General features: G+C 40.3%; 1 protein-coding gene across 2 annotated transcripts; it reads right to left on the minus strand.

Moving 5' to 3' along the window:
* Positions 1 to 292: 292 nt before the first annotated feature.
* LOC308111934 (uncharacterized protein) lies at positions 293 to 16,972 on the minus strand. 2 transcript variants are annotated; one of them, XM_080467070.1, is made up of 8 exons: positions 16,761 to 16,972; positions 14,205 to 14,344; positions 11,428 to 11,611; positions 8,288 to 8,431; positions 7,849 to 7,982; positions 5,740 to 5,951; positions 4,411 to 4,517; positions 293 to 1,702 (listed from the first exon to the last, which is right to left on the minus strand). In XM_080467070.1, the coding sequence occupies exons 2-8, from the start codon at positions 14,311 to 14,313 to the stop codon at positions 1,645 to 1,647; spliced, it is 948 nt and encodes a 315-aa protein (XP_080323196.1). In that variant the 5' UTR covers positions 14,314 to 14,344; positions 16,761 to 16,972; the 3' UTR covers positions 293 to 1,644. The 2 variants fall into 2 exon arrangements, with proteins under 2 accessions (XP_080323196.1, XP_080323195.1); XM_080467069.1 differs by lacking the exon at positions 16,761 to 16,972 and adding an exon at positions 14,472 to 14,746.
* Between the last annotated feature and the right edge of the window lie 6,790 nt (positions 16,973 to 23,762).

Here is a 23,762-nt window from a genome sequence, read left to right on the forward strand (position 1 = left end):
CAATTACTCAATATGAATAAAATACACTGTAATCCAGAGATATGAAAGCTTTTCCAGCCACAACTGCAAAGTACATAATCACATTAGTCCGGGATTGGACATTTGCTTGATGTGTTTGGATAACGGAGGGTTTATTAAGCAAATGTTGTGGTGAGAGAAATAGTTTAATTCAGGTTATGTACTCTGTCCTCAGCTGTCGGAGTCATCTGGTGGTAAGCAGTGGAAAGTGCAACTTTGCTGCTACTTGTGGAGGCTGAAGGCACCCGGAACAAAATCACTAAAATCAAGGGTTGTAGCAACAAAAACAATTCATTAACACGGACTGAAATCAGCAATTACTTGAGATTTATTCTTTTTTTTTTCTTCTTCTTCTTCTCAAAAACAACACACAGTGCATGCAAAGTCTTGGCAAGTTCTGTTTCACGTCTAAGCATTCCACACAAACACGTACAGTTTTTTTTTTTTTTTTCCATCATTAAAAACCTACCTGTCACACTTCTCTCCTCTGCCATCTGCCTCACGACAGTCCCCCTCAAATTGAAAAAAATATTCATAATGGGTGCAGAGAGAGGAGATGCCGGCGGCTCCTGTGGCTCTCTGGAACAGCCGTGTGTCTCTGCGTGCGTTCCTCGCGCTCAGCCTCTCCACATTTCAGCCCATTATTCTCCAGGGGGGAATGCGCTCAGAGCGTCATCGTTTTATAAAGCCCACACAGCCACTCATGCTTTTCCCATGTCAGCCGGAGCAGCAGCCGCAGCAAGCAACAGCAGTCAGATTTCGCTCACTCGCTTATCTCTCCAAAAGCATCTCCGTTCCCACAGATTTCCCATAACTTAGATCGAGCCAATGTGTTTGTCCAGAATGTTTGTGCAGTCTGAAAGACGACGGATGAGTGAGCCGTTTGTTTCTGGACGCAGCTGTGGGCAGTTTTGGTTATAGCATCTCAAACATTCACAGTCATAAAAAAAAAAAATGGTGATGATATTGATATGATATAATGTCTCCATTAGCAAGATGTCTCCTCATTGCAATTCAAACATCACAAATAATGTTTTTTCTTTTCCACAACATTCAGCATCATTGCAATCCATTCATAATCCAATAATCACCTTTGATCAACAACATGAGATTGTCTTTTTCAAATTGAACACTTTCTTTAACCTTCATTTCCTTCACTTATAGCCATCACTTCTCATTTACAGTTAACCAGAAATAAAAGGACATGCAATCATGAGATCTACACACAGATGTGTCTCTACTTTCCATCTAATGTGAAACTAATCAAACCATATCTGTACTTCACTTCAAAATCATGGCATAATAATGAGGGAAATGCAACCTGAAGTGCACTTTTCACTAATTCATCTCCGGATAAAAGAGGTCTCTTTTATTAGCAGGAGACATAAAACATTTTTTTTTTTAAAAAGAGCCATAACTTTAATGGTAACCGAGTATCCTATAATGTGCTTTAATTCAATGCTTACAGTCAGTTCTGCGACCCCCCGTTTTGCAGCCAACCCTTCAGATATGCGGCTATTATATGCTTTGTAACAATATCGCAATGTGTCCTGGAGGCTTCGTCCATTAGGCTCTTTTCTCTCCAACACTTGTGTCCTGTTCATGTAATGTGAGCGTTGTTGAGTCTCAGCACAGCACAGCCACTCGCCCTCCTGGATGCTTACTCTTCATGCTTCCAAAGTGTCTAAAAACAGATGGAGAGGGAAACAGGCTCAGACAGTGAAGGACTGCGATCCAGTGAAACAGCCTGCAGGCGTATATAATATATAGGAGGCTCGCATGAGCTCGTTGCATGAATCACAAAGTGACTCTGTTCGCCTGGCGAACAAGAGTCTGGCTTGATTTTTATTGTCCACAACAGAAAGAGGGAGGGATCTTTCACATTAGTTATTGTAATGCTACATTGAAATTTTAATTAGCAGGAATAATGACTTTAAATGATAAAGACTTTTTTTTTTCTCTTTTCTTCATATCACCTGTCATTCGAATGTCTGGCATGACTTTGACCACAGAGCTGCAACAGGATTTAGATGAGAGTCCTAAAAGTGAACTTTAAACGTGAGATTTTAGTGGTGCCACTTTTGTGCTTCAGGTGGCAGCGATGAGTTTTAACAACTTCTTTTTCGTTGTCTCCATAAAACATCAAATGCAATTGTTAAGGTTAATTTAACAAAAGCCTTTTAATGACAATAATGTGTCACCAACTACATTTAGTGTGTGGATCTGACAACAAATATGAGTGAATAAGATTGTAAAACGTTTCAATCATGAAAACCCTTTTACACTTTATACACTTTTTTTTTCAAAGAAGCACAAGATAATACACTCATCGCTTCGGTTTTAACAGCAACAAATAGTCGTCTCTGAAGCGGTTTTATTGAATTAACTCAAGAGAGGACATAGCGTACATGTTTATATTGTCCAGTTTGGGATCTATTTCTTCCTGACCTGCTAGTTTGGTCAATTATTTCTGAAACAAAAGAACATTATAATTTACATCACAATTTTCAAAGATGTTTTTTTTTTTTTAAAGGTAATTAGACAAGAGGAATCACAACAAACATCAAGACCAACAGTTGAGTTAGTTGGTAACGGTAAAGATTTTCTTTCTTGCTCATTGGACTAAGGTCAGACAAAATTAAAAGTAATAAATTCTGGTCCTGCGTTACTATGCCTTGAAGGTTTTAGTGAGTTCCTGTTCCAACACAAATGGATGGAACAAATAGCTCATTATTGGTTTTTCTGTCGAATTTCATGATGACACATATTCATCAGACTGAGCAGGGAGAAACTCAGGAGACGGTGGATCCAACACATACAATTCAGATGTTAAATCAGGGGTGTCAAACTCATTTCAGTTCAGGGGCCACATACAGCCTAATTTCATCTTGAGTGAGCTGCATTGGTAAAATATTGCCATGGTAACTTTTAAATTTAAACATTAAAGTTTGGGTTTGTTGTGGTGCTGAGAAAATGTATATAGTTTCACAAAACCAAACAATTACTCAAAAAAATTATCCAAATCCGAACATTAATCCAGTTTTAATGAAACTTTCTGGTGGAAAATGCAGTGAAATGTCAAAACATTTTCCGTAGCGATTGCAATATGCATGTTTTTAAAAATGCACTATGAGAGCATGGCGTTGAGGGTAATGCTAGTTTGCAAACAACGAGTCTCAGTCGGGTCTCAGTGTCGCGTTGTGCCCGCTACCTTCAAGAAATTTGTTTAAAAGTCAATGTTTTCTTTGAAATCTCCTTGGTAGATTGGTGGACCGGATTGGAGCATCTAGCGAGCCTGACGTTAGAGTAACTCAATACACCATCTTGTGGTAGGAACTGGTACTACAAGAGAGAGGCTCGTATTTGTAAGTTTTCACATCTGTCAGTGAAAATTTGGCGTAAAACTAGAATGTGAATGCTGTAGATTGTAAGGAGTGAGGTCGGCAGTCACAATAGCTTTTCCCACTCTGCTTGAAACGTGTTCAGAAGCTTTCTGTGAGAAGTTTAGTGAGCACAGCTCGGCTATCACTGCTCCTATGAGTCCTTGATGGCGCCATGCATGAAGCGATGAGACAGAATATCAGTGAAGCATTGAATCAGGATTTTCTTCCAGAGTTGTCGATGGTACAAACTCAACTGAGTTAAAATGGCAGAAGAGACAGAAGCCTTAGACTGAGTGTGTACTTTGTAGAAAAAAAACAAAAAATTACGTGTTTTATCTATAATGGGAATTTTAATAACTTGTTGGTACAAAATCAAGCTATAGTGTCAGTGCAGAAAACTATAAGACTTAATGTTAAAAAAAACCTCTATTTGGTTGAATGAGCAAAATGTGAGTGAGTGGACTGAGGGAGAAAAAGATGGGATGAAAAGAAACAAATTGTCCAATTATAAGCCAGAGAGACTGAAAACCAAAAGCTCTTTGCTTTTTACAGCTGATCTGCTCACTGCTGCTGTGCAATTTCACACTAAATATGATTGTTAATATAATCAAATCAGTAAGAACCATTCTTATTTCATGAATGGCTTTCTAGTCAGACCTTGATTTGTTGCTAAATTTGTGCATGTAATTTTAGCTTTACGCAATACACTGTACGTTTTCTTTTTTCTACGTGTCGCTCCCATCACCAGGTCGTCTCAGAATTTAACTGTTTCTGTGTGAAGACTCATTCACTCTGTGCCTCTGTGCCTCAGTCAGATATGACATAATGGTGATTCACTTCAGAGCGTTTCTTTCCTTTTAAAAGCATTAGTACATTATGGCCTTCGTGATTGCTGCAAACGTCATTAAGAGGAAATTGAAAGAAGAATACGTCGGAGGTTTCGGCCACTGCTCCATCTGTGTAATAACATTTTGGATTACTGATCTCATCAAGTCCCCTCGGCCCTTACCGCCACATGTTGGTTTCATGACTGTAGATTTCTATTGTTTTGAGGTTGGTGACACCATCAGATCCTCCGACGGCCATCAGTGCGCCGTTGAAGACGACAAGGGACATCTGAGGAGTCGCACAAAAATGAATCAGACCACCGTCAAAAAACATTGCAAATCTCAATGAACACTCCAAAACATAATCGATGATATAGACAGATATAAAGACTTAGCCATCCTCAGGAAAAACATTTATGAATGTGTTCACATCTTTATTTATGCCACTCATTGTGCATTTACAACTTACAAGCTTTGGTGTTACTCTCACTGCATGTATTTGTGAATTTTTTTGAGACTCTTCTAGTGTGATCCGAACCACAAATGTCTTCCAACTCTGTCGCCAATCAGATGTCTCTGTCAGTCTCATCCGACTACACGAATCCGAGGAGAAGATTTCATGTGAACATGCTGTGCAGGCTTTTACATTTACATGTATTCTGATCAGCAGGTGTTGTGTCTTTTGCCTTGTTAGCGCAGTACTGCATTTGGCTGAAAGTCCAATCTGTCATTGGCTTCGACTGATTGGTGTGAGCACATAAATAAAAGATTTTTGAGATGTTGGAGGGAAAGACTCAAAGAAATGTTGCAATCCCGCTAATGTAGAGAGCTATACTGATTAAATTCACGTTGTGAATCCACACTGCTATATTAAAATATAAATGAGGTTTACAACAATTGTTCATGAGTATTATAAAAGCGTGAATCCATTATTGTGTGTTTCTATGTATGTATGTATGTATGTATGTATGTATGTATGTATGTATGTATGTATGTATGTATGTATGTATGTATGTATGTATGTATGTATGTATGTATGTATGTATGTATGCAATAAAAAAAATGCAATTTTAAATTCCTTGGTATTCTTAAAACATACTGAGCCTGTATATTATATATGTAATCACGTAGCTGTCAGTTTAGTCCATTTAATTCAGTGGAGTACTTAGTATTTGTGTAGTTGATTTTTGTTCTGGTTGTTCGGCTGTATAATTGATGTCACTGTCCTGTAACCTGTTTATATCATCTAAAAATCTTTTAACTGTATTTTTGCTGTATTGTTCATTCAGTTGGAGCCTGCAATAAGCCAGTTGATTATCAGGTAAACATATATTAAGTATTTATTTTATGACTAGATACATTCACATTTGATGATAATCTACGATAAACTGTATTTAGTTCTTAATCTTAATGAAGACATATGTTCAGGTGAGTTGGTCCTGAAAGTTACACCAGAGTCAGACGAGGGTGGGTGCGTTACTCCTCATCACACATCCTGATCTCAAACTCACATTGTCCCTCTTGCTCCTGAGGCGTTTCACGGGTGTCCACCTCATGGTGCCGGGGTCAAACCTCTCGGCAACACTGAGCTCCAGGTTGAGCTCATCTTTGCCCCCGGCCACATAGATGTATCCCAGGTACACGGCGCAGCCGGCGTTCTCCCTGGGACTCAGCATGTGGGCACATATCGACCAGGTACCGTCTGCAGGGTTGTAGCGCTCCACTGGGGAACATTTAGAGGGTAGTGCGAGTCAGAGAAGGCCATATATACACCTTTTAATACACTACTGCACACACACGGTATGAGTAATGCCAGCCTACATGCAGGCAGTCAATATGACTAGAAACAATATTACAATACCTAAAGGAAACAGGCAAGATGTGGATTTTAATTTGCCTTTTCTATTTACTTTAAGACAAAAGTCTCAAAAATGTAATATAAGAGTGTTTTTGTAAACAACCACCATGAAGTCCAAAAAAGAACTAGTAAAAGATTGTGGGAATTTCACTGACATGTTCTTCTCACAGACAGAAATAGCGACGACAGGCAGCATAACACAGCCCCTTGCTTATCTTTAGCAAGGTCAAGGTCATGGAGCTGGAGAATGAGTATGGGTGTGTGTGTGTGTGTGTGTGTGTGTGTGTGTGTGTGTGTGTGTGTGTGTGTGTGTGTGTGTGTGTGTGTGTGTGTGTGTGTGTGTGTGTGTGTGTGTGTGTGTGTGTGTGTGTGTGTGTGTGTTACACCGGGGTACAGTGACAACAATGTGGAGCAAGCTGTTCTGCTGCCCCAAAAAAAGTAAAGGAAAGCTCAGAATTGTCAACAAAGAAATGTGTAAAAATGCCTCAGATCATCACATTCTTCAATGTGACATTTCTATTAAAACAACTGTTCACTTATTTCTTTTATCTCTCACTTTTCTGTACCGCTTTATCCAACGCAAGGTGCTAAAGATGGTCGCCACTGATTGTGGGTGACACACTGGAACCGGTGAGGTGACACTGCTGACCACGACATCACCGTTTCAGGTTTAAAGTAAAGGTTTGGACTGAACAATGGGACAGAAAAATGTTATCGCAGTGCAATATACTACAGATGAAGCCCAACATAAATCCTCGTCTGACATTTTTACTCGGGACATTAAACTGAAATGACCTTTAAGCCCTGTCACTCCAGGAAGCATCGACAAAATTAAAGATGATAAAACTTTCATGAAACAAACCAAATGTCATGTTACTGTTATTTGTTTTTATGGGAACCATCTTTCCTCGCTGATTCCCACATGATGATGGATTCCAGCTCACGTGACGTAGCGTACCCTGTTTTTAATAGCTTTAATTCAGTATAATCCGAATTTGCATAGATTTTTCTGTAAAAATGATATGAACCATGGATTTACTGAAGTTTGAGACTTATTAAAGGTAGTCTAATGTTAGCACTCGCATCATTAGGTCAGCTATAATAGTTCCACCATCAAATACTCAACTAATCTCTTTCTTTTACAGGATATATCAATAGTTGTTGAATCTATCTTTTGTGGTTACCTTCCAGCACTGATACTAATCAGTCATCTAATTTATCCCAATGTGAAATAGAAAATTAATAGAATTATGAAACATGATTTATTGGAACAAATTGATTGTGAAAAATACAGTTATGTGACATCTATTATGGAGGATTGAAACATGTGTCCGCTGTGGTTTTATAGTTACTCTCACCTACAAAACAATAGGAAAATGATCAAACAGAAAGATTTGTGGTGTCTGGGTTCCCGCTTCATTCTTAATGTAAAGGAATATCTCTGATCGATGTGAGACCTTTTCTGTGGCGTTTTCATGTTCTTTCTATGGGTTTCCCAAATATAATCATGTTTGCTCAGTGAACTCAGGGGTGTCAAACATGAGGCCCGTGGGCCAAAACTGGCCCGCAAGGTATCGCAATCTGGTCATGAACCCACCAAGCAAATTGTATAACATTGCAAAGAAAGGAAAACATTTTAACAGCTTTCTTAAGAGTAGCGGACGTAACACAACACTGATACCCGAGCTGAGACGTCTATAGTGCTTCCAGGGATTTATTGAAATGTGTAATTTGATTTTGGAGACACAGCACCAGCTCTCACCCGAGTTTAGAGTTGTGTCTCCGTCGTTCCCCCCCATCACGTACAGGTGGCCCCCCAGCACGGCGGCTGTGGCTCGGGACCGTCTTGTCAGCATGGGTGCCTGCTTGCTCCAGGAGTTCATTCTTGGATCGTACCTGGAAGAAGAAAAACAACTTTCAGGCAGCGATGCGTCAATCGCTGTTGTTTGCGCACAGCTCAGACTCTCCGTTCCTTCCTCTGACTCAGCCGCTTTAAACTGGCATCGCAGTAGCATGAAGTGACAGGTAACTGTGATCATTACTTTTATTCTGGACGTGAGAAAGACGTAGGCTTCATGGTTAGAAGGAGGCCAAAACTGGGAAGTTTCCACAGAGGTGATGTTTGGACGAGAAACTTGGGAGTCATGGAGAAGACATTGGGGAGCCTTCATGTTAACGGCGTGTGTAAAGACACTCTTTACCTCTCCACTGTGTTTGTGGCAGTCATGCCGTCGTGGCCTCCGATGGCATATAGGTACCGGTCCATCTCCACCAGACACACTCCACTGCGGGGGCTGCACAACGGGGCTACGTCCGTGCTCCAGCTGTCTGAGTCTGGGTCGTACCTGCCAGGAGCCAAGGCAAAGACTGTTTGCGACGGCAACTTCTGCAGAAACTTGTGCATTTGAGGAACAAACGCATGCTGAGAGAAAGTGTCTGAGCTGTGTGGGTAAACATCTGTCAGAGTGTCTCCTCTCTACTGGAGAGCTACTCAGACAGTTTACTCTCCTCTGAGGACTCCGAGATGAGAACTCACACCCCGCAAAGAAGCTCTTTCTACAATTTGGCAAGTCTTTCCTGGAGCGAGGTTTTAGAAATGAAGGTCTGGAGCAGGGCGAACACCCCCCTCAGTGGCTTGGTGCAATCAGGCGACCAAAATGAAAGCGAGCTGATTGAGGCCATTAAAAGCTGATCAGCCCACAGCAGGTCTTGCTCCTGGTGGTCTGCAGGGAGCTGCGGATGGTTATTAGAGGGTCAGATGGCTGGCATTCATATAAAAAGCTTCTGACTGTGGGAACTTGGAACAGGGCCAGCTCCTTATGATTAAGTAGAAAGAGCAGTAAAACTGGTACGAGGGAACAGAGAGTATTTATTACAAATAAGCTGACAGCAAGATAAGAAGAGGAAAACACCATAAATTAAATTTCAGGGTCCCCACTGTCCACTGATGAGTTATGACAGAGCTTCTGGTCACAGTTTGGCTTTTTAAGTTCAATGAAATCCAAATAATTTCTGCCTCCATGCTGACCTCTGCTGTTCAAACATGCAAACAACAACAAATAGACAGCACCCTCCACTGCAGGTCACAGTCAGGTTTTTTTTTTAATCCCATATCCCTACTGTTCACTTACAACATAAAAAGTAAAACGTTAGAAGAATTTTTTTTCTAAAAGCTATTGTGATGATAACAGCCAAGATGCCACACAGCTGCCACTCAAATTTGTACTCATAATCACATTGAGCCACGGCTGGTGTAAATCAGGGGCAAGAAAAAGAGCACTGATATTTGGAAGCACACACTCTATTGCACAAAGAAATGTATGTTTGTATTTATCTCAAATAATCACATCATATCGAGAACGTTCACTTAATATCCTGCAGTCCTACGTACACACAAACTGTCCCACCAATGGCTGCCATATTTAATCTTTAGTGGGAGCAACTTCAGGTTCAGTGTCTTGCTCGAGGACACTGCCCTCCACGGATGTTTGACCTTTGGAAAAGGTTTATCTTACATACAGTGTAACTGGAGCGTTGATACGTCCCTATATAGGCAGATTAAAAAGTAATCTGTTCCCGGCTTTAGCTTCTTGCTCTCAAATGAGCAGCTCAACATCTCAAACGCCTGGAAAGCTTTTCTGTAACATCGTGTTGCAGCTACTTCACTGTATTTATTAGACTGTTTATCTCAAATCTAATATGTGACTCACGTTAATGTGGCTTTGACACATTAGCTGAGCTGTCTGCACTGTGTGGGTCCGTCCCACTGATTCACTCATTAAGTTCAGCTCAAGTTACATCACTTATTTGGAAGTCGAATGGTGTCGTACACATGTTATTCTGGTCTGTTTGAGTAAATCAGTCATCATTCAGCTGCAAGCGCTCCGGCCAAGAACTCAGTTCTGAAAAGAAAATGCTTTATGATCGATAAAATGGCTGCAAAAACCTGCAAACAGCATTTTTCTCTGAGGGATTTTAAAACTCAATCCAGCAAACTGTTTAGTAGAGGATTGGTCATATCTAAACTGCACTTTAATGTTTTTGTTGTCCTGATAGTCCGTCCATCTATATTTTCTGTCCAGCTCAGGGTCCCGGAGATGCTCCCTGTTTAAGGGGGAAAAACAAACACATCTGCAAATATGCGCAACTTAGGTCAACAATTAACGTCACATGCACGTTTTTTTTTTGTGGGAGTACCATCAAGAGACTTGTGTGTGTGGGGGCAGAACATGCAAACTCCACACAGGGAGGCCCTCATAGCCCTTCAAGAGCACCACTTTGTCTTAATTTCTATGTATACTTTTATTTCTTTTAACTCTTTTATAGTGAATTGCAACAGTAAATCAAAGGTTGAATAATCAATATATTTGTGATAAATTTGTGTAAAAATGCAAATGTAACTTGATCCCTGTAAACTCCACAGCTGATACAGTTTCTTTTATGATACTGTTTTCTGACAGTTTAACAATGACACAGTCTCATGCTTTCACATTTTTTCTGTCATTGATTTACGCTAAGACATCTCCAAGGAGCAGAAACCAGGGCTGACTTCAATTTTCAATTTTTTTTTTATGAGTCTGTCTTTGAATCCCAATAAAACAGACACAATCCTGAATCTGAGAGGGACAGATGCAAGACAAAGCTGAGAGAGGATTTTACTTGACAGTGTTGTGTGCCCTTTCTGACCCCTGAGAGGTTTTTCCTGGTTAAACAAAGGTATATTATTAGTAAGACAGAGGTCCTTCCATGAACGGGGGCCTCCTGCGTTTGTGACCGTAACCTTTGCTCATGTCTTGGCCCCTCTGTGGTCTCATGCCGGAGCTCTTGCTCATTCATCCCACTGTCAGCACTCTTAAAAAGCCCTTTCATGCCTCTGCTCAACACCGACATGAATTCTTCCATTTCAGCGGGGAATCCGCTGCAGTTCTGACTTATTAAGCGAGTATTTCAAAGTGTCGCCCTTTCCCTGCTGTGTCTGCCTTATGTGAGGGAACCAAACTTCAGTCTGCATCCTGTCGCCGCCAGGAAGGAATCCACATGACAGAAATTAAGCATTTTCAATTAACAGAGTCGATGGGTTTGATGTTTTCCATTAAACCGGAACATGAAATCCACCGAGAAGCGTGCGACAACAACAAACCCAATCTGTTCAAAGCATGTCAAATGGTGCTTACAGCAAGACATTTCTCCACCTTTAAAGAGCTTAGTGTGGTAATACCACAGGAGCAAATGTGAAGTTACTCCACAGTGTGACATTTTGAGATAAAGAAATCGGCTTTAAATTAAGGCACTTTGCATAAATTGGAGGTGATGGACATTTTTGGGCAGCACGGTTTCCCACCTCTCCACGCTGCTGTGGCAGCGGATGGTATCTTCCCCTCCCACGGTGTAGATCTTGCCTTCTAAAGTGCCCACGGCCACGCCGCCCCTGCTGTGGACCATGCGAGCAGCCGTCCTCCACTCGTTGTACTCGGGGGAGAATTGTTCCACCAAACAGGACGGGTCGTCTGGGGTCCATCCACCAACTACCAACAAATCAAACATAACACTGAACATGTTTCTTATCCGTCGAAACAGACGTTCGAAGGTAAGCTGTGCATAGTTTTTGTGTAAAATATGTAAAAAAAACTTATGATAGTAACATCAAAAACAGAATTAACAGGTAAAACACATTTTAAAGATATTTTGAGGGAGGGGGACGTATAAATGTTATTGAAGTAATCACTGAGCTACTGACAATTTGTTGTTGTAATACCATTTTCTACCATTTTGTATGGAGTCATTGCTGTGTTTAACCCGTCTTTACTATTGAGTATTTACTTACGCTGCTTTTTGTTTGTCTTCGATGTTCTGAGATGTATTCATTTTTATAGAATAAAATCACTTTAATACTGAGATTGAGTTAATGACATCAGAAAACATCCCAAAAAATCCACTTAGTTTTTGTTATTAATACATTTTCTGTGCTACCGTAGCGGCTTTCTGTGGTTATGCAGTGACACCTAAGGGTCACAGATGACATGTACAGGTTCATTTTGATACATAAGTTGTTCCCTACTATAAGTTGCATTCAAAGCAGTTAACAACTTAAAAAAAAAAGTGTCACTTTTAGTCCAGAAAACACAGTTTGTCTCAAAGAAAGTCTCAGAAATATCTAGATATTATAGTGAAGCCACAAATGTTTACAGACATATGAAAACAAAACCTTTCAAGCCTGAATTTAGTTACTTAAGCATTAAAAAATTCATTCATTAAAAAGTCAGAGCAGACAAAGCCTCGTGAAGGAGTACAATTTTGTCTTTGGACTAATTACATGAATTTTAAAACCTTGAAGACATTGTAAGTGTCCTACACAGCAGCTCTGGGCGTCATCAGCAGTGAGTAACAGAGATGTGAGCCTGGGTTCGGCTCCATCAGCCTGTTTTGACTGTTTCCCACAATGATCCTTTGCAGGAGGAGGTGTGAACCAGAAAAGTGAAATATCATCAAAGCACAAAGTCAAAAACGATGATGAGTAATTTTCTGAGCGCGGGGTTTTCAGCGAACTGACAGAGCAGCTTCGGCACAGAGAATCGACGGGTCCGCATCCCCTGACCCCTTCAAAGCATTTGCATAATTTTTTCTCAGCTTGTCTGTTGAGGTTCGCACTTTTAATTTGTCAGCTGTGGATTTTCTTTGAGGGTCTGTGCTTTTGTGTTCCGCTCCTTGAATGGCTGGTGATTCTGTGCAGTACTGACGAGCAGCAGGAAGCTGTGTAGGAATGAAGTGTTGGATAAAATGACATTAGCTATTAACAGTAGAGTTACAGTTGAGAATCACCCGTAATAGCAATCAAACTTTGTCATCTGTCCATTCGAATGTCCATGTCCTTGCCATTATTAATGTTTATACTGTTCTCTGCGCTCTTGTGTGTGAGGTTTCATAACCCCAACAGCACCAACTCCGTGGCCCAACATGCTAAATCGTTTTCAGTGTTTCTGTTGTCTCCATGTAAACGGGCATTGTTTTCAAAATGATGCTGTGGAAATGCAAGACGTAAAAACGATGTTTGAGCATCAGTACACGAGTTAATATCTTTAGTAAGAATCTGGAGGAGGTGAAACAAGCCTAGTCTACATTCATCTCATGTTTCCGTGGGCGGCTGCATGGGACAGAGCAACATAACACCAATTATCTGTCTTATTTTCTACAAATTGTTTTCATACATGGGTTTCTTTTGATAACTGATGTAATGTAACACATTATCACTCACAGAAAATTCTGTGAAACTACTTTCAGCTCCCTGAGGAAAACCTGCCTCTCACATTGAAAACCTCTCCACTGGAGCAATTACAGTGAGGAGGTGACCACAGGTCAGTCTCTAGACAGTATGGCATCCATACCGAGGCGGACAGATCCGGCACAAATTGATCCTGTGAGACAGTGAGCAGAGGCTTAATGAGCATAACGGTCTCACTATGGAAAGCGCACTCGTACAGGCGGGTCAATCTATTGATGTTTTGGTTCCTAATATGGTAGATTTTGGTTCACTGTCACAATTAGAGCGGAGTAGTTGTAAAATCCCAATATGCACAGTAACCCTGATAGTTTCTTTTTGATGAACGGATGGCACACACTTACGATGTTATATTCTTGCGCATTCATGCCAACTCACGTACGTCGAAGGCTGCGAGTCAACTTGCATTTTCATTGTGCAATCAACACACAGCGTCGTACAATCTACAATGAGCAAACTGCATATGTTGCCCAAAAGAGTGACATTCATGTCATACGGTGTAGCAAGCTATGAACTTATAATTGTTGCCGGAATTTATTTTTTAAGTTTTCCACTAACAATTTCACTGTGAACATGTTTAAATCATTTCCAATCATTTGGAAAAAGCCGTCTGTCGACCTTGACAATATTACTTTTAGTTTTTTTAATTACAGCAAATCCTGACTTCACTTCAACTGATGTGAAGATCAAATTGTGAGTTTAGAGTTAATGGTGTGTGTTTACTCTCATGTGTGAGAGTAAGATTTCAACGTTTTATAAACTTTAATTCCTAAAGTGGAATTTCCTCTGTTAGGAGGCACAGTTTTTAAATCAGAACATCATTTTGCGAAGCGGCCACTGACCCACAAACATCACGTGGTTGAAGACATCCTTCTGGGCCAGTTTTCCGAGCCGTCCCCCCGAGCCGTGGCGGTGGCGGGGGGTCCCATCTTTGTTCTGTTTGATCAACATGTGGTGGTTCTGCGGCTCCTCCAGGGACGCCCTGTGACACAAAGCATGAACGAAAGGCAGACACTGTGAAGTCGAGGGTACTTCTCAGCAGATTCAACCAGCATCAACCTGAAAATCAGTCTCACAGATCTTCTTGAAATCAGGATTGACACTCTTACCCTTGTTCATTGTAAATCCCCATATTTCCTCCCTGTCAGTGCTTTGCGAGATTTGAACGTCTGACTCTCAACAGCACCTCGGTGTCAGCCAAGTCTCCGGCCTCCTGTGTTTTATCAGTGCTCACACACACATACACACACACACTCTGTTCCCTGCAGTCTGTCCTCGATCTGCTGGCTTTCTGTGAAGGACACTGCAGTCGATCGCTCCAAGCTGGAAAACCTCCACCCTACAGTAACACCACACATACTGTACATACAACCCCCCCCGGGATGATTCATCCCACCTTCCCCGCAGTTTGAAACCCAAGAACACCCCCACCCCCCACCCCCCACCCCCACACACACACACCCCAGACACACCCAAGAATGAGCTTCAATCGACAACTGTCATTCCAGAAGGAAATGTGGATTCATTTTAGCTCTGGATGAGAATGATAATAGAAAACCTGCCACGTGTTGCTGACTAGTATCCTTTCCTTTTTGTGTTTTTCACCAAAACCCCATAATACTTTGACTGACCAATTTTTTCACAGATTTTTTTGGGGCGAAATTGATTTGCTAAATCATTTAAAAGAGTTATAGCACACTATTCTTGAATTTTTCTTCACGTTTTGATCTGCTTTTAGTGTACAAGCTCCCATTTTCACCAAAAAGCTCATCTGCGTAGTGTGGCAAACTTTTTTTGCAGTTTTTTGTGACTATTGTGGTAACGGTTTGGCGAACCGTTAAAAGCTACAGCACGATATTCCCAATTTTCCTGCAAGTTTGATGTGCTTTTTGTGTATGTGCTTCCAATGGTGTGGTAGTTACTTCCTTTAACTTTAACCCTTGTTATTATGCTATTGCAAAACACTACAATCATTGTGTTGCTCTCTGGTTAAAGAACCACTTCATCACCATACGGAGGAAACATCAGTCTTCCCCAATTCCTCTCTTCACCGCAGGGGGTCCACATATCTGTTTCCACCTGACCTGACCCTTTCAGCTCCTTCTCGCTGATCTCCTCCCAATTTCATCACTTCGCTCACTTCTCTGACATCTGCATGACTGCATGCGGTCCACGGTGTCTATATATAACAGTGTCCAGCGCAGATGCTTTGATGATTCATTGCATGTAGGTTGGAGAAGATGACGTCAAAATGCATATTCAGCAAATTCAGTTCGTGTCATCTGGTACACAACTCATTTGAGACAGGCACACAATTTCAATGGTCTGATGCTGTAATAATCATGTTTATATTTTTGCTAATAAAAATATGTAGCGTATTGTCTAGATTATAAGTCACATCTAAAAAAAAAAAAAAAGAATCATGAAGAAGAAAAAAACACGGTCCATAGTAGAACCCTGGTGTAAAACATACTTGTTTTTTTCCAGATATATTTTTCAGAAATACTGAAGTAGTAGCTGCTGTTCAGAGTCTTCATCACAGTAACAGTTTCTCATTAAAAGCTTAAACACACTGGGAACTCTGACTGGTTTGTTTCCATTTTCTGCTTCATTTCATTTGTTATAAATAATATTTCAGTTTAAATTCTGCTGTGTAGGTTTTTTCTTGATATATTCCTTGCTCTGTCAGTCAAATACAATATTGATAGAGTTTCTTTTTTTGTAGTACTGTAGCATGAGTCTGTTGTCATAAAGTGACATCTAGTGGTACTCCCCCCCCCCCCCCCCCCGCCCCCCCGTGAATTTTCTGATTGATTTGCAGTAATTTTGCAAATTGTTTAATAACTTCTTCCACCAACGCAGCCAACACCAGGTTATTACATTTTAATTACTGCTTGAGGATTTCAGCCCTCCATCCAATCACTCAATGGTGAACAAGGGACATATGCAGTTTCCAGCAGATCATTTTTCTGTGAACGAGATCTGGTTCACGCAAAACCCACATTTAGATTTGATGCGCCACCTTAAAATTTACCTCTATTTTTAATTCACAATAAATGGATGGATGGATAGATAGATAGATAGATAGATAGATAGATAGATAGATAGATAGATAGATAGATAGATAGATAGATAGATAGATAGATAGATAGATAGATAGATAGATAGATAGATAGATAGATAGATAGATAGATAGATAGATAGATAGATAGATAGATAGATAGATAGATAGATAGATAGATAGATAGATAGATAGATAGATAGATAGACAGACAGACAGACAGACAGACAGACAGACAGACAGACAGACAGACAGACAGACAGACAGACAGACAGACAGACAGACAGACAGACAGACAGACAGACAGACAGACAGACAGACAGACAGACATACATACCAGCTTAAATGCTTGCTGTCCTCTTGTTGGCAAGGCTTTCACAATTAATCCAGAAACAGAGTCCAAAATCTTGAATTAAGTCAAATCCATTCAATTATCCACATTGACTGAAATGCTTAAAATCTTATGTGGTGAATTTCAAAAGTGAGACCCTCACAGTTGGCCGGCAGCTTTCATTGTGACCTTGGCAGCTTGTTCGGCCCACTGGCCTTGGCGGGGCCTCTTGAGCCATTCGGCTATAAAATTCAAACTTTTCATGAGGTCAGGGGTTTATGGAAGCCTGCGTGTGTTCAAAAAATGCTGACAGGCGATAATCTGAGCCATAAACAGGTCTTTGTGTAAAATGTGCGCATCTCTTCCTTGACCTGTATTGACGTGAAAACTAAAGTGATCAATAGATTATGGATTACTGGGTAGTTTCTTAGAAACCCTTCTGCCTCAAACCTTCAGATATAATTCAGAGTGGAAATTAAACATTCTCTTTTAAGGGATACTTGATAAGGAATTATTTTTTGTGTATGTCTTGTGTATTTTTAGAATGTGGGAATAAAAGATGAAAAGTCACGTTGCCAAAGAATTGGAGCTATTTCCCAACCAACAGCTGAGTCTACAGGACCGACACACGCAGCCTTTCAGAAGTCCTTCACAAACTCGTAAATCTGAACAACAGCCTTTGTGATGAAATTCAAATGTTTTGTTGTGTTCAAATTATCTTCAGAAAGTTCTCAAGATGAAGAAATAGAAAAACCTCCATGTAATTATCATCCCACTGTCCGTGATTGATTGTTCATTACGGGTCACTGAGCAGACTCATGATGTGGATGAGACATTGAGGAAGGTCACTTCGGTGGTACATGAGTGACGTGGTGCTCAGTACAGCACGGTGGTCAGATGTCCTCTCACATGCCACAGAAGCTGTCTCCCAACCAGCCAGATGACACACTAGCCTGCCTGCAGCTGCCTGCGGGGACTTCCTGCCCGTCACATGTCACAACAATAATGACCGTGGTGCTGAAGCCATGTAGCCCCCCCCCCCCCCCCCCCCCCCCACACACACACACACACGCACACACACACACACACACACACACGCACACACCAATTAAAATGGATCAAAAGGTGCCCAAGCATGAATATTATACATTTTCTGGTTTCTCTTTACTTTTCTGACGTTGAAGCTGCATGTATACCAAAGCTAAGGCCCAGAATCAATTGGCAGTCAAAAATCACTTATAGTATGATAAGTGCTGACTGAGATCCTGCTGTTATTTGTGATGTAACCTCATCTCTGAAGTGAGTGAAGTGGAAAAGCACAAAAAAAAGAAGAAGAAAAAAAAAGCCTCTCTTGCAGTGCCAACGCAAAAAAACTGTCAGTCTAGACGGGTAAGATCAGTAATACGCTGTAACTGAAGAGGCGCCGCAATACCATTGTATAATCAACCCACACACACTCCTGAAATAGTGGAGCATTCATACAAAATACTTTGACTTGGAATAGGAGGTTTTTCTGTATAGCTCAAAACGGAGCGGACTGAGTCGGCGGTGAAGCAGCCATGACCTCAGACATGCTGTTTACATGATCTTTAAAGGTAGTAAAGACGTCATGTGGTTTTCACAGTTGTAAAAAAAGTGCTGCAGCTGACACAAAAACCCAGATGAGGGGAAAGTGATACAGAGGCCGTGGAATGGACGCCAGGAAGAAGACACCAACACTATAAAGCTTCCAGCTGTCCAGCTTTACTTAGTGGCATTTTTGACAGAGGATCTGAGATGAAGGACTGGAGGTGCTGTTCAGAGTTCAGTCAAAAATACTAAGGACTAAATGTTCCCACAGCACTGTAAATTTAGGCAACAACACCAATCCAACAACAGAAATTAGTTGGTTAATTTGGACAAAAGATGACATAAAAACTGTCTGAGCACTGTGAAAGATGTTTAATCTACACTGAATACATTACTTACATTAAAGTAAATACAGACTGATGTCACTAAGGTCTCGAAACCCCAGTCTCCCAGAGGAGAGTCTGTATGCAGAGTTTTTCTCCCTTTATCAGCCAATATCCTGAAATCCCTTCTCTGTTGCCCAAACAAATAGATAGCGCCTTTATTTTATTGGTGAGAACACCACGATTGGCATCAGGTGAATTCAAATTAGGCCCCGAATGATTTCTAATAGGTGTCATTTGTCTAGCAGATCTCTCATGGTGTGATCGGATAGAGTATTGAGCCCCCACGAGGACAAAGGAAAATGTGATACCATGGCGCTCGATGTGTTGGTGCAGGCAGGTATTAAAGATAGCAGAGCATTACAGCACATAAAAATAAATTTGGCAGAAGAAAAATTGAGGAAATTAATGTGTTATGGCAAACGATTGCTGTAGGGGGTAAAGGCACAGGAGAATAAGAAAAGATTGCAAGTCCTAAGATGGGGTACAACACAGAAAATATCCAATTATAAAACCACCTGATAAAAGTCATGGGGAGCAAGTTGACGCATTTGTCAATATCTTTAAAAAGAGAAGCAAAATAATTTCTGGAGTAGTAAATCTTATTGGAGGTGTGCATGAATCTATTGGCATAAAATAATCCCAGTATTTTACCACAGTGCGGAATAAAAAAGGTGGATATTTGACATGCATGAAGGCAAATGCACTCGATCAGTGTTTTCTAACCTACAGGGTCCTGGACCCCTTCAGAGATCACAGGGAGGTCCTGAGATTTTGCCTGATTTAATGTAAAGAGAATCTAAAAGAAGACTTTAAACCAGTGCACGGTCTCATCCATGGAATTATATCTACGTACAAAAGCTGTGAAGCAGTGCTACAGTGTTCCACGCGTGATGGAGGACTTCCGTGTTGTTGCTGCCGGAGACAATCTATATTGCTTCCAAAAAATCTATAGAAACGTGAAGTTAACGCCACCAACCCAAGTAATCTCCAGTTTAGTCAATCATTGCAATATGTCCATATCGAAATGACCTTTTCTACAAATTAATAGCAAAAATATCTGTGATGAGTACATCTTAAAAAAGAAAAACCTTATTGCCCCGATGCTTGTACCTACATGTGCACATTGTGTTATCCACTTAATAACATGATTTCTAATGGTGAAAATCACTGCTAATCCAGCGGAAAGGTTGTTTACAGGCTGAGTGTGGGCACAAGTAGTGCTGTGCAGGAAAACAGATGCAGCAGTGTCATTAGTGTATTCCTGCAACACCGGGGCTCAGTAATCACATCCACCTCAGCCGAGTCTCACAGCAGGCTCATATTCAGCCCCCGCACACACCGCTATAAACCAACAGGCAGGGCTTTCCTTCTACTCACAACACAGCGGGGTAGAGTTTAAAGGACAGTATTACCTTGACTTTTATCCAGACAACAAATGATTAGAATGATAATGTAAAATCTCAAATTGATTATTTTGCCAGGAAGAAAGTTTGTTAAATGATTAGAAAGAGGAAGTTGTCAAGCCCAGGATATCATGATTTCCAGTCAAATCCTCTGTATGAGACAGAAGTCAGTGGTCTGTCTTTTTAGAGGATATTTTGGTCTCTATGAGAGAGTGCTTCTAAAAGCCATTATTTAAAATTTTTCATTCTAAATTGATTGATTTAGTCATTCATTGTCAGTATTTACAAGTACACACACTATACGTTTTGATTACTATCGAACACACAGTTATCACAGATGGACAATAGAGGAGGACAGGACTTAAAACCAGCGGATATTCAATTAAAGGAAAACGCAAACCAGCATCATCAAGGACGTTACTAGCTTTGTGTTAAACAACAAGTTGGCACATGGTGACCACAGATAAAGATTGTTCATCCATTAAAATGATGAAAAACGTTTTTAATTCGTATAATATGTACAGGGTTAATGTTTCACTTTACTGGATCACTAAACTATCTTAAAACAGTTAATCAAAAGTAGCTAAAGAGAGATACTAAAACTGCTTCTAAATGATGTTTTTTCAAGCAAAATACCCATAACATTAGGTTAAATGGAGCTGAGGGATGGCAAAGAGTGGCAGCAAGGTAATGTTTTAATAATAGTCATGTTTTATTGTAAGATGAAATATCATACAATCAATAAAATACACGATATTGCAACTCATGAATTTTCTAATAGTGGGAATGAATGTTAGTTTTGTGGGATTTGACCAAATGATGCAGTTTCACATAAAAAGTGAGAATGTACCTCAAAACGTTACACACGTTCACACAATGCAGCGATGCCTTCTGGGGACGTTACATGAATTTAGATTCATTCAACCCACTTTGCCAACAGACTTTTATTTAACTTAACTTAACTTAACTTCAACTCACCACCTCACCTCACCATAGCCTGACCATAAAACTTAAAAATATGGATTTTCCTCGTGGGGACCTCCATTTTGGTCCCCACTCTGACATGAGGGCTGATGGATTTGCACTCAGGTTGAGGTCTTCATGAGTACAGAAGAACAAATCCAGAAACACACACAAGTGGGCAGCTGTGGATCATATTCCAGTTGTCAGGTCGGTGGTTCAATCCCCATCTCATTCTGTCATATGTTGAAGTATCAATGAAAATGACACTAAACCCCAAATTTGTTCCCAGTGGATGTTGAGCACCAAACAAATATAATGCACGCCATTAAAAATTCTATATTCAAAATATCGATGACTGTATGGGCAATGTTCTGCTGTGCCTTAAATTTAAAGAGAATTGTAATTAGTACTCTCCTGGGTGTCCTGAAATGACAGCAGACAATGAACTTGAAAAGTTAGATTCTGCTGCGTCGGAGCTGTTGACAAATTGGAAAAGACCTGTCTCATAGTGCGATGGGCTTTGTGTTGCGCATCACACCGTGATGCAGCAAGTCTGCAGGATTAAACATTTCTCATACCTTGAGAGTCAGAGAAAGTGACAACTAGAAATTAATCTATTCCGTGGAGCATCCATACTTCATAAATGAGGTATGGATTTTGTGATAAGCTAAAGTGAAAATCAAGGTTCGGTCTCAACTGCTGTCAGTGGATGGAATAGCTGAGATTTGACTTGAAGTAAAAAATACGGAAAAAAACCCGTAAATTTTCTGCCTGCTTGTATAAACATTTTAAAAAAACGCTTGTTTAATTAAGAGTGACATAAATTAAAACACACCGTCTCATTTAAGTTAAAATAATTTCTTCAGGATATCACAACAGAACAGATCAACCTGAAAACTACATCAGCAACAAGGCATACTTGTTAAAATAGTGGGTTATAGAACACCTGTCACTGAGACTTAGTAGTCCTTCATTTATTTGAGTTGACACATCGGCTTGTGATAAAATGGTTCTTCCAGTCTTGATCGATTAAAAAAGAAAATCTAATCTAACTTGTACATTCGTGTACATTTGTGTGTGATTGTGTGTTTCTTAAATCTGGGATGACCTGCCGAGGGTTTATAATGGACTATACTCATTCTTATTTGTGATAGAGTCGAGCATCCACTACTCAAATCTATATATCGTGGGCGTAGATGATTGCTTATATATTAGATATATTTACTATCAGACGTGAGCAGCCATTTAATTCTAAAATGTCCTTATTTAGGAGCAAATGTCTTGTCTGGTCTTTCCTTGTCTTGTCTAGTTTGATGTTGTCTGATGTAGTTTTATCTGGTCTTGATTGGTCTTGTCTGGTTATGTCTGATCTGATCTAGTCTTGCTTGTTCTGGTCTGATACTGCCTGGTCTTGTGTTGTCAATTGTGATCCGTTCTGTTTTTTCTTCTCTCATGTGGTCTGATCTTGACTCGTCTGGTCTGATCTGCTATTGTCTTGTTTTCTCTTGTCTAATCTTAATTGATTTGGTGAAATATTTTAAAATCATCCAAACATGTAAAAGCTACTTCTTAGATTTCACATTTTTTAGCAGGCTATCTATTATTTATCTTGTGCATTCAGAATATTTGCTTGGTGATGACATTATACAGTTAAATGCCAGACAGACTGTCCTTCCAATACTCTCTGTCAACCAGAGGAAAAATGGATCTGTTGTGTATTTATGTGTCCCGTGGCTATTGAGGACACATTTGTACTGGGGGAAAAAAAACACCTCCAGTACTGCATCATATCATTTACAGCCTTGGTCAACAAACACCAATAGTCCACTGATACATATTGATGTGAAATGCTGATTTAATCATGCTATATGTCATTTGTCTTTGTATACATGTAATCAGGGTTCACATTGTTCTTCTGTTATTCAACAGGCCAGTGGATGGTAAGTGACACTATTGGAGTGGTGCTTTCTCATGTGTCTTGGAAACCGAGGTCAAAATACACAGCAGTAACATAATGACACAGTCGACGTCAGTCGGTTTGCTTCGACAGCAGTGCTGCACAGTTCAAACTTCAAGACACATTCAGACTTAAGGCGATCTTAGAAAATATTCTCCATGTTTATGTGTCAGTGTAATAAATTCAACACAAAGGGCTTCAAAATAATACCAATACCCAATTTTTTTTTTTGAGAGAGGCTTAAAAGAAATCCATTGCATGTTGCGAATGGAGAGTAAACAGAAAGCAGCTGGCAAAAATCCGATAAATCAGACAAAGGATGGAAATATTGAGTAGAGAAACCGCAGACATAAATATGTATGCGGATAGTTACAATGTAAAATAACTAATTAAAAGCCAGACTCAATAAAAGGGGTCGGAAACAAGAACATCCCACAATCAACTGCCACTCCAGGTTGGTGAGTATACACCCAGGGGCACTCATTCAAAACCTAGTGAGATACAGGGTGTGATTTAATATCCTTTGCAACAATGCACTGCGTCTAAGATCCTCAAAATTTGAAGGTTCTTCCTGAATGTAGCAATTCTGTTTTGAGGCTAAATCGAACAGAAAATGTGAATCACCCATCGCATTTTTTTTTTTACATTCTTGCAGTTTCAGATTCTTGAACAATGAGCCCTCGCTCGTGGCCCGCTTCATGTCCCTGTCAGAGAGGTGCCATGGTGCCAC

This window comes from Lipophrys pholis, assembly GCF_963383615.2.
Source record: "Lipophrys pholis genome assembly, chromosome: 7".
NCBI classification, from domain to species: domain Eukaryota; kingdom Metazoa; phylum Chordata; class Actinopteri; order Blenniiformes; family Blenniidae; genus Lipophrys; species Lipophrys pholis.